The 12,682-nt window shown below is 40.1% G+C and overlaps 1 protein-coding gene across 1 annotated transcript in view; it reads right to left on the bottom strand.

Moving 5' to 3' along the window:
- Window positions 1–12,682, bottom strand: part of LOC124160087 (high-affinity choline transporter 1-like) — a 215,605-nt gene that overhangs the window by 149,655 nt on the left and 53,268 nt on the right. The window contains exons 2-3 of the mRNA XM_046535807.1: window positions 1,974–2,149; window positions 302–412 (exon numbers count right to left, since the gene is read on the bottom strand). Of these exons, the coding sequence (XP_046391763.1) occupies window positions 302–412; window positions 1,974–2,145 (283 nt within the window). The 5' untranslated portion in view covers window positions 2,146–2,149. The remainder of the gene's footprint in view (window positions 1–301; window positions 413–1,973; window positions 2,150–12,682) is intronic.

Here is a 12,682-nt window from a genome sequence, read left to right on the forward strand (position 1 = left end):
ATTTATAATCCTATTCAGTCTTGTATTAAGTAAAATTATGTGGTTAAATCTACATTCGCAATCAATTATTATCCCGAGATATATGATGTAACTTGTTCTCATATAGGTCACTTACAATTCAATGAATTTGCACGCAAGGATACCTACCTGTAGGCATGTTTTGCACATAATTGCTTCGTGATTTAAAGCAAATGACTGTAACTCATGAATTTCTCTACAAAGTGATGCCTGATCTAGTCACTTTCACTGCATTTCTTTTTTTTAAAGGAATTTTCCTTTGGCCTCTCGTGGACGTACGCACCGATGAGGAAGCTGAGGCAATATCCGATTGGGAAGTGACACCAGACCACGCCCCTCACGAACACCGCCTCCGGAATTCCGCCAATCAGCGCCTCCGCTCCCATGCACGTGGCTGCAAGAAGAGACCCAAATCCACCAATCAGGTAATCCACCAATCCATCAATCCACCCAACATTTCGCACGGAAGAAAAACCACCATTGTCATAAACAACACTCTGAGATCAATAGTGCGAAGATTGGTTCGATGAGACAAATTTTGAACACCAAGTACGTTACAATCTCATCACCGATTGTGTCCGATACATCTTCTCCGGAAGTCCACGCCAGGAGATCCTAATCGGGACTAGTTTATCACAGGGATTCTTATCGTGTTTTATATCTAGCCACTTTCTTAATCGTTTGTCTGTTTGTTTGTCCTTCCGGAAAAAAATCCTGCAACCCACTTCTCAATTAGCTATACACTCAAAATTTTCAATTGAGAATTTATTGATAAAATAGATTTAAAAAGCAATCTATAAATTTTTTATTCAACGAAAGCGAAATATATTAAATTTTTTTTGATTCAATAGAGAGAGTGTATGTTGAATAATAAGAATACTCATTGCGCTTCAATTTCAGCCCAAATTAAATCAAATATTTTGACCTAAGAATTCATTAATTAAAAAGTTTGAAATATATGGCGATGATTTCATATCTTTTTGGGAAATAAAACTTTCATCATAATCGATAAAAGTGATTTACTCATGTTTAGCCCCGTTACCGTCGCCGGCCGAATGCTCACTATCGTTCCTAGCTGAATCTCCGAAAATATCACAGACACCTCTTAATAACATAATTTATTGGGATCTAAGCACCATTTTTAACCTAAAAAATGTTTTGAATAAACTATTTCATAGCTGCAAATTCCATGGCCCTTGAAGTGTCGAGAAGGGTCGTCCTAGGCTACTGTGACTGTGTAATGCACCTTGCATTCAAAATATTTCGTGGAATTCGTAGGAAGCATAATTTAAATCCTAATTTCCAAAATTCCAATGTCTACTTATTCATAATGAATGAACTCGTCATTTTGCTGTCAAGTATGCCGCTTTTATTATTTACTGAAATGCATCGAATTCAATCACAGCTAGTATATTTCAAATTAACTATATTGTGGTGTTCTTTCATTTCTACTCTAATGCGATCCTGCCATCAGCCGTAGATTGGTCCACATAAAACTAAACCAGTACGTAAATCGAGCATTCCTCTTGCTAAAATACTTATTAAGTTAGTAGAAATTATAAATAGTAATTAGCTCTTCGGTGATTATGTTTTCTCGTGTTGCTTCTGCCCTCTAGACGCAGAAAACAAAAGCTAAAGAGTTATTTCATCAAACTTAAATATCCATCCTTCTCCTTTACAATAAAAGAAGCTACAAAGATATGAGAGGGTCCTTTTCATTTTCAACCCGCATTTATATTTTCGGGTGCTGAATATAAATCTAAGGTTTGCCAACACTATTTCGTAGCGAAAAACACCAACACAAAGTTTAGTAAATATTTCGGTCATCCTTTATTGATGGGAGTTTTTCGTGGATAACATTTCCATTTACCACACAAGGAAGGAAGGAAAGAAAGAAAGGGGAAAATTGATTAGCGATCGGTTGGGCGGAGGAGGGAACGCTGTGATTCGCTCACCCAGGAGGGAGAAGAGGCCGATGGGAAGGGGGAGGGCCCTTCCGGCCAGCAGGGCCCCCTGCAGCTCCCCCCCGGAAACCCTGTGCGCGCCCCTCTTGCTCCCTGCCCAGATGCCGATGGCCATCACGGACAGGTAGAACACCACCAAGCCAGACACGCCCACCACCAGCATGGCCCTGCCGATCAGAGACAAATAAATGAACAACACACTGAACTCACACACTCGAGAAAAAGCTCAAAGCGTCAAAGGCACAGGCCAAACAAAGCCTTCCATAATGCGTCCAATGCCTAAGGACTCGTTTTCTGGCTGAGTCCGCTTAGTGTGACGCTTTTATAGTTTACTAAAATGCATCGACTTCAATTATAGTATATTTCAGTTCAATTACAATTTAAATGGTGCGATAAAATTATTTCATTTCTACTCTAATGTGGTTCTGCCATTCGACCTTTATTCAGACTATGCGAAGCGCAGGTAATGAACGGTCTTATACAAATGGCACACTTCAATAAAGTTCAAATCGTATCTTGTCTGACGCCTCTATTGGTGTTCGAATACAATGTCATTTTTAATGTCTATGCACGAGGTAAAGCATTTGTGTTATTTCAGGCGGAATGTTAGGAATTTACGAACTATAAAACTTTTGGTGCCATTCTCCACTGCTTCAAGAAAGAGAAATAATTCTACGTATGTTCTCACAGCTTAGTATGTGAGCAACTTCTCTCTCATTTAAATAATCGATACATCATTGCCTCCTGGAGAAAAAAATAGCCCTAAAAATGGAAAATAAAGAAACATTCTGATCGACGCGTTTCCTGGGCGACGAGCTCAAAGCAATTCTGATATACGGTCGATTGATATCAAACCTTTCACTCACCGTGCGCGCTCTCTCTCTCTCTCTCTCTCTCTCTATGCTTATTCCTATGGAATTTGTTGAACAGTTGAGGTCATTTGAGCGTCGGAATGCGCCTGCTCCTCATGATAGGCGCCAAAGGTACCACGCCTCAACGTCCCAATGGACTTCCGAGCTTGTAGTCCCTTCACACAAAGCATCAGTGGGACAATCTCTGAATTTTATTCATGCAGCTGAGGCTTAGTTCGAGGCGAGCCCTATCCTAACCCATTCACGTCGAACTTTCAGAGAAATGGTTGAACTGGAATAGTTAATAATGATCAAAGGATTCCAAATTATCCAGCCTGAATCGGACGACAGCTTTCGTCTTCAAATGGAATTCCATCGCCGCCAAAATCTCCGCACTCTCCCCCTCACCTTTCTGATTGGGAAGTCCCCGTTTAAGCCTTCGCGTTTTCTTCAACGTCTACTTCGCTCTCATATTGTTTATATTCCCTTCAGAATCAATTCCGTGGTCTACATCAGTCACTGCAGTGCTTTGGAACGGAGCGATTGTTTTCAGGGCAGAGCAACCGATTCCTATTCGTGATTCCCATACGGAAGTTTCGAGTCTCACTAACTTGTGTCGCCAAAGAAATGAACCATATTGAGGAGAGCTATCCATCGACTCAAACTTATACAATTGCCGTCAAATACCCGTCCTCTATGGTCGAGATTCAATTTGATTGTGTTCCATTCAGTGCCTACCTAAGCAGTGTGAATGAATTGCATCTTCTAGTGCTCTCGTGACGGGTAAAAATGAAATGAAAATTGAGATGATGAATCAAAGATGCGGCTACAAATTTTTATTTCGTGTTTTTTTACCATTTAGTATATCTATAAAGTATATTTACTCTATTATTTGATGTTTAATGAAAAATTGATATGCTAAATGTAGAAATAAGTTTTTGCGAATAATCACAGTGGTTATTACGGAGGCTTCCGCGGTTATTTATTTGGTGATGGTTTTCCGGGTTTACACCGCGTTGATACATGTTTTGCGGACGACAGTTTCGGGCGCGTTCCAGCTCCCGTCTTCGGGTCCAAAAGACCAAAAAACCCGAAATCCAAAAGACCCGAAGACGGGAGCTGGAACGCGCCCGAAACTGTCGTCCGCAAAACATGTATCAACGCGGTGTAAACCCGGAAAACCATCACCAATCACAGTGGTTACCAACATCATCATCAGTGCGGTGGTTACCAACTGTCTTTTGTGCATCTATGGCGTGGTTACAGTTGTTTTTCTATGCCTGTGTAGATTGAAAAAGTATTATAATGGAAATGAAGACTTCATTTGTGAAAAAATAAAGGATTGGAGTCAAGTTGTGCTGTAATGTATTAATGGCGAATTTGGGGAATGCGTCTTTTTAAAAGTATTCTTGCATTTATTGTGATCTTGTGATTCGACTCACCGCTCCGAAAGAAAATCTCTCTGCTCCCATTGGCTCCGTTCCCATGCCTCGCCTCTGATTGGCGCCTGACCTCTGTCGGCAAAACTAAGGGCCTCCGGAAAGAGAGCGCTGTTAGTGCATTCAATGAGCGGAGAATTGGCTCCGATTCGCAGCACTACGTCACTCTCTGTGCGGGCACACCCACCGTGTGCAGTGAAGACCACGCACCAAGAATAATTAGTTTCATTTTGGAAGTTGATCAAGTGATATTGGTGATCCTCCTTTAAGTTTTACCTTGCTCTTTTCTAAGCGTGTACTGATGCCTCTAATTGCTGCTGCGAGGACCTTGATGTGGGCGCACATTCTGCCTTTTTAGTAATTGTGGATCGGCATTTGCACAATTCGCCAACTGCCTTCGCGGCCATTCTGAAATGTCTCCATCGCGGAATGCAGCAATCATCGTAATCGGAGCCTCATCTAAACAGTGCCTTGGCGCGTCTTGGCTCGGTCGATCCGGATGCCTGATGCCTTTATTGGCATTCATTCCTCGTCGCCAGGTGCAAGCGATGCGAAGAATGGACCATTAAAGTCACTCATGCGCTGCATTCTTAGACGCGATTTGCGTTCTTAGAGGGTGGAAATTACTGCCGATTGAGGCCTATTGCATCTATCTGCTGTAATAGGGCTGCCGGGACTTGGATTGTGCCAGATGTATTCGACTACCATTGGTTCGTCTGGATAATCACACGACTACTCAGTTGGATACCCAGGCGAATTCCAAATTAGTGTGCATAGTTTCCGGGGCTCGACGCCACCAACAATCGCTCTCTAGGACACCGTCGTCTTCTTTGTTCGCTGTCAAAATCCAGAGAGAATCGCAGTCTGTTGTTGCAACAAAGACTTATATTTCGTTCTTCCATGGTGATTGCATGATTAATTAATTTTCTCTCCCACGGATGACGTTAGCAAATATGAGTTTTAATTCATCATTGTATATGCAATGACGCTTGCGTAAAATACGCTTGTAACACTGCAACTGTACACTTACTCTATGGTATTACCTATAACTAAACCGTAATTATCAATGAGTCATGCAGCAAAGGAAAAAATATTCGACTTGTCCAGGAGTCGAACCTGGATCTATCGGCAATTGGGAGATCCGGGTTCGAATCCCAGCGAACTCAAATCTTTTTCTTGACGAACTTCACCCTTTGGCGTATTTAACTTTGCACCCGAGACTGCGTGCAAAGCCACCGCTTCATGATCAGTGCTTTGTTATGAGTAATAATTTAAATCGATTATGAAAGGCTTTTTTAGTTTCCTCATTCTAATTCAAACATTTTCATTGTAAATACATGTTATGTACTAATGTTTACGATAACATGCTTGCAAGTAAAAGCTATCGCATAAGATCAAGGAATGCGAAGTCAATATTTTAAGAATGCACTGGATTTATACCACGTGCATATAAAAATTACGTAAATTAAAGCATGTTTTGATTTCAACCACTTATTTATCCCTCATCTAACTCACTCATGTTGCTTATAAGCAACATATATTTAAAGGACCTGAAATTCATAGGGAATGCATGGTAGTCAAGCAGCTTTAATTTCGCTTGGAAGCTGTCTTTTCAGAGTTAATATTTACGTCACAAGGTGATGCTTGGTGCAAATCTCGCTTTAATAGGGGAGAATGAAATGTCGTATGCAGAGCGATTTAAAATTTTCGCTGACATCCTGTCATTTAGAAAGATTTTATTGTCATTGACTATCATTCAATCATGTTTTACGATATGCAAATATTAAAAGAAATTCTTGAATATCTTTATCACCAAAGATGCAGTCTGGTGATATCGCCACCTCCACTGCACAAATGCTCAACAATCGATTCAAATCCGCCCATCTCCTTAGTGCATACACTAGGGAGATAGGGCTGTCTAGATGAGCGGATTTGATTCGGTGGGACTCGATTGTTGAGCGTTTGTGCAGTCGAGGAGGCATCGGCATGGTGTCTATTATTTTTATATTTAATCCGAAATTTGTGTTGCTCCTAAGCAACAACGGGTCTCCAAGGGAGGATGGGTAAGTAAATCTGGTGCATTTGGACAATCCTGCTTAAAGATTTAGTGATTCTTTTGGAGTGTTATTAACACTTAGAAATATGAAGTGCAGACGTCTGGAGAAGGAGGAAGATATTGCTGACATCCTAGAGGAACTCAGTTACGGAAATAGATCTGACAATGAGTACAGCAACGACTCCATTGACGTCACGAGAGGTGACTAAAGGGAAGAATACGCATTTCATAAACGTGATTTTTCCATTTTTCCTTAGAAGAGTATTTTCCCGCCACCTTCACATGAACCACACACGCCATATGACTCCTTCTTATGCTACTGGTCCAAATAAAAGTATTTTCACCATGATGAACAAAGAGCCGTCCATTTACAGTCGGTCGGTCGTCAAGAAGATCAACTCATCCCCGGAGGAAATGCAGCTGCCCATAGGTATTTTCCTAGTGACGAGGATCATCTAAACGCCACCTATTAGAATGTAATGGAGAAACAAAACCAGGTTTCCTCCTATTTCGGATGTCATGAGTCGTAATCACTTTCTGTTTTTGACGTGGTATTGACATTTCGCGAAGAAAAACCATCAAAAGCCCAAGAATCATCCTTAACACGACAGGTTGTATAAATTCAGGTCTCTTTTGATTAATATATTTTCAAACACCCCCAGAAGATCGACATTCAGTTGATGTGCGAAGGATTCCCAGTCATGATATGTTAGTTTGTTTTTTGGCTTGCGTCGACAGAACATGTCATTTCGCACCACAACCGTCTTTAGGTAAAACAAATTTTAAGTATTTAGTGACACATTATCAATGGTATTAGCATTTAAAATAAATAATATGCATGTATCTGTTTAAATTAATTTACATTTCGTCCAAAACGTTGATTTCCTCTTACTCGTGACAAGCGCTCCGGAGAATCGCCGAGTGTGGGTGTGATTTGAGGCACTTTGCGCTTGTGTCGAGGGAATCGATATATATCGCACTCCAAGGTGGGTTCTTCTCATCTGCAAAAAGAGGTATGAGTATGTGAGGACATGTGTCCCATCCTCAGGAAAGGATTCTTTTGAAGGAGTGGAGCACTGGAAATGATGTACCTGCAGACCTGCCCCAATATTTACGAATTTCCTAGAAAACTCGTTTATTTCACTTTCTTTAGTATTGCAGTGAATATTGTTATTGTGATTTAAATTTTGCATCATTATTATTTTCATATTTAATATACATTTTTACGGATACCTTTTTGTATGTATTTCATCACACCTATCACTCTCCTTTGAGATGTTTCAAAAATATTTTCTCTGCGGCTCCGAGATTTTTCCCAATTCATTCAATTAATTGCAGATGAACTCTATCCCTCATTGAGAATTAAATTTCTTTTTTATTAACTTTACCAATGACTAAATCTATCGTCATTTTTTCATACCCTTTATTCATCAAATTACGAATATAATAAAGGTTAAATTGATGCAAAAAATTACAATAGAAACGAAGTTATTTTCGATACCAACATAGAAAAGTGACATGTTTTTTGCCATCGAATTAATGAAGATGGTTATCTTGGTCATCATTCTTCTATTATTTATATTTTCTCCGCGGTAGTGGCGGATCCATATGGTGGGGATTGTGGGGATCAGGGCCATCCAATTCGCATTACATGATGATTTCGTTCTGTTGTCGAGATAATCCGCATCATTCCATGCCAGTAAATTTTCCTTGAATTCTTTTTCCATTATTCCTCGGAGTTTTCTTTTCTGAAGGGGTAACTTATTATATGTATGGAAATTTAAATGGTTTGAAAACAGACGCCTACGTCCTCTATCTTGACCACTACTATCACCACGTCCTCTATCTCTGTCACATCCATCCCCTCCAACCGCTAACTGACAAACGCCCTCTTCCATTTACACAGACTGTCCCAAGGGTCGCGTGTGTCATTTTTGACCTGTAATTTTAGTAACTTTGAATCGAGTAATATTCATGAAAATGGGCATCATTATGGAGAAATGTTTTGTTTGTAAACTCCCGGCGAGCCTATAATGTTTAAGCACGTCCTTTGACTTTTCGCCATTTGTTTCTACCTTTCCTCTCTTACACATCCGCGGCCTCCCTTTCAAGAGCAGTGTTTATGTCGATGTTCTCTCCTTGACAATCACGTCCTGCGAATGTTTTGTTGAGTGTAAGCAAAATTGTACAATTTTTACCTTTTGACCTCACAATGTGGATCCAAACCAAAAATTTGAATTTGCCTTATGGGGTTTCAATATTATAAAAATCAAAATAGAAAAAAGTCTGAATTTCATAGACCAAGATGTCAATTCTTAGGTTTTCGGACACAAGAAACCCGAAAATAGCACTTTTATTTACGAAAATTCAACCGTTGACCCTGTAAGATCACCGTCAAGGTCATAAGGGTGGCAAAAAGAATAGCATACCAACAAAGGTGTCGACCTCCTCCGAGGGTAACAATGGGGGTCAAAGGTCATAGAGTTAAACGTCGGGCCATCATTACAACCAACGTGTCAAACCATAGGTTTTGAAGCGTGCCAAAGTCGGTTACGCAGTTCATAGACCCGTATTGGTATACCAGGTTTATTTTACCAGGTTTTTATGAAGTCTCTATAATGCGTGTTTGTTTGTCGTTCCATCTGCTAGCCTTGTGTGGCTTGCTCATTAACTGTGGCAGTGAACGCGAGAAAATGTTCGCTTTGTTTGGGACGTGCGGCTGCCGCTTGGGCGAAAACATTCGCAGGACGTGATTGTGAAGGAGTGAACATCGGCATAATCAATGAAAGGGAGGCCGCGCATGTGTAAGCGAGGAAAGGTAGAAGCAAATGGCGAAAAGTCAAAGGACATGCTTAAACATTATAGGCTCACCGGGAGTTTACAAAAGTTTAAGGGGGCGCCAGCCATCATATTTGAAGAATCATCAGAAAAATACGTCGCACAATGCATTACAATAGTTTTGACTAGTTCCTTGGCGTTCATGTTCATTATTTCCACATTGTTTTTCATTGAGATATGTCACCTCCTACCATTCACGGCTTCAGCTTATAAAACACGGAAGAACGGCGCTCTGCTGAGAAAAATGACAACGGCTCGACGCACTCAAGGAATTCCACGCTAAGTGGAAATCGATCAAGCGCTTCGATAAATATATATTCGTTAATTCACCCACGAGTCGTGCTAATTTCTTCCAAGAAAGCCGCCGATGACCTTGTGGCTCTCGAACCCGCTTCTCACGGCTTAGTTACCACTAATTGCTCCGCCTCCTTCCTTCGTCTTTGAATCGACCTTAGTCCGGTCTTAGCCGCTAGTTCGGGATGTGGCCGCCGTTGCTTTTAGAGTATGTAAAGAGAGCTATCGGCTGCATGCTAGAACAAATTGGCAATGTATACAAATTAGTGCCCCGTTTACACCGCGATCGTACCGACGTTGATCGCGACTACTGCACGTTTACACGTCAAGTTACCATCGTAACTCAGTGCTGCCCTCGTTGTGGAATTGTGTGAGATAACAACTGACGACGACACTGCGTGAGAAAATTGAAGTCCTGGAAATTAAGAAGCAAAAGATTATTAATGTTTTCATGTGCTAAAACTGAAGCTAGACCGAACTGTCGGTAAAACGTTAAAGAATGTAGGTTTCTTTATGGGAATCTGTCCAAAGTTTAGCAATATTCATGCGGTAAAGACAGTATATATGTCTCCTTGCTACGTTCCAAATTGGAATATTTTGCTAACTGGTCACCTTATTATAATATCGACTCAATCCGGATTGAACGTGTCCAAAATAAATTTTTCAAATGAAATAATTGCGATTTATTAATCTCTTTGTCTGATTACAACACTTCATATATTCTTTCCCTAGTTAATTTGAAAACTCTTGCACGACCAAGGATCCTCCAACAAAGGCATATTCCTCTACAAAATTATCAATTAATATTTAGATTGTTCCTATCTCCTTTATTAGTAACTTTTAATGGATCCCGTCATAGCTATATAAATCCTCACCTACTTGTTTTTAATTACCATAGAGCAAATTATATTTTCAACTCCCAGCTATGATGAGATGAAACTAAAACTAGTCACAACAGTCCGTGAAGTCTTTAAGAAACTAGATTCTTCGAGAGAATATGTCAAAACATTCAAGAATATTCACGCATTAAAGACAGTACATATTGCTGTTATAATTTAACTAGAAAAGGCTTAGATTTCGGCTTGATTCGGCACAAGTATTGATATCTCCATGTCCTCATCTAAATGTTATGGTTATTTCTGGCGAATTTTATTGTGAAATCCTGTATACAATGATTTAATTGGTTAACATTTTGTGCATGTTTGTTATATTCCATCATCTGTGAAGTATAATGTAAGGATACATGGTCATGGGTTAACCTGTAAATAAAGAAATGCATAAAACTGGTATAGTACAGAATATCCGATATCATTTGGCAAATAGAACATCAGAAAAAACTTTCCCCTAACGTCCTTCCATTACCTGCTGAATAATGTCTTCAATCGTTGCCATATATCTTGGATATATTAGAGTTATTTATGAAATATCAGTTATAGTATCAAGATTGCAACGGCGCGAAAGAATCGTATATGCATCGATCTTCATTTCCTAACTCTTTTTTCTTGGCACACTAGCGCTAACCATCGTAAGTTCGGCAGTGTTAGGTACGAAGGCCTACGATGGTAACTCTGCGCGTTTACACGACGTTTTGAGGTTACGATCGTAAGGATCAACGTCGCGACGATCGTTGTGTAAACGGGGCATAGGATTCGCGTCACAGCCAAGAAAAAATAGGGTTAGTGGACGCCATCTACCATTCACATGGGGAATTATAACTGCAAACTGTCGCACGTGAAGGACATATTGAAATCGAGTTGTTTACTGGCAGCCGCTTCGAAGTCTTTTACGGTCATTATTTCTCAAATCTGCATCATAATATCCCCGTTGTTTTTCATTCCCAGGGGCCCGATTCTGGTTCTTTCTGGCTATAGCCAGTGCGACTTGTCGTAAAGGGCATAGCCGAGTAAGAGATTGAAAAGTCCCCCCTCATGGATTTTTCCCAGACTTGGGGCATCCCAAGGACATTTAGGTGGTGGAACACCCCGAAAAAAATAAAATATGCCATTTTGACCATTTTTGCTGTTTTTCCCGTGACCTTTGCCCCATAACACCCGTTTCATACCATCTTGCACATTTCAAGATGCAGAGTTGCAAACTTTTTTACTGTTTGGCATACAAATAACAAAAAAACTTATGAAAAATAAACTATATCTGGTCAAACATCGATTTTTGGTGAATTTTCACTAAACAATTTTATTCGTCATCCTCTGAGTCTCCATTGATGCATGTTATAATATTTTCATTAAAAAATTATCTAGATGAAAAAAGTTTAAAAAATTGATCATTTTGTACTTTTCATTTTAGCACGTGCCTAACATTAACCTATGATAAAATCCCAAGGGTTTAGCGTAGTTGGGGTAGTCTCAAGGAGTTTTTCCATTTTGGAATTTCTGACTAGTAGGTCCTCGAGGACGCAGGATAAATCTCGTACACTTACAAATTAAATCTATCTTCAGCTTTGAAGGAGTGGGGAAGGGGTTTGGGTGTGTGGAATTTTTTGATTTGAAATAGCTTACTAGGAGATTTTCGGAGTCCTGAAGCCATTTTCGGCACCAGCATCCACAAAGCTCTGTCCCTTGAGGTTGGAATTACAATCGGTATGAGTTTGAGCGTTAGTGAGAGGACTAAATATGTGCAAGATGGTATGAAACGGGTGTTATGGGGGCAAAGGTCACGGGAAAAACAGCAAAAATGGTCAAAATGGCATATTTTTTTTCGGGGTGTTCCACCACCTAAATGTCCTTTTTTCATTGCATTAGCCAAATGTTATTTAAATACTCCTTCAAAACACATTTTTTTAATTGTTGCCCTCTAAAAAAAATACTCCCACTCTCCTTAGCACTTCCTCGTTACTCACACGGTCAATCCATTTTATCTTCATCATTCTTCGGTAGCACCACATTTCGAATTATACATACATATAAGTTATATTTGATGAGTAATGTTTCCTTGTGAAGTTATATCTATAAATCTCATTTCTCATGTTATGAACGCGACATTTTGCAGTTTTTCGCGAATTTTGTCTCATTTTTAGTGTTTACGCGAATATTACGTTGAAGAAGACACGAGTGCATTCAGTTCAGAGGAGTGAGCGCTATGCCGCTAATCGTATTGGAGACGGCCGCTACGTGAACCCCCCTGACTGCGTGAGCGATTTGGTAGGGCACCCAAGTTTTGGCTTTTATACCTCATAGCAACACGCCCCTGGTACATCGGATTGCT

Source organism: Ischnura elegans, chromosome 6, assembly GCF_921293095.1.
Source record: "Ischnura elegans chromosome 6, ioIscEleg1.1, whole genome shotgun sequence".
Lineage (NCBI taxonomy): Eukaryota > Metazoa > Arthropoda > Insecta > Odonata > Coenagrionidae > Ischnura > Ischnura elegans.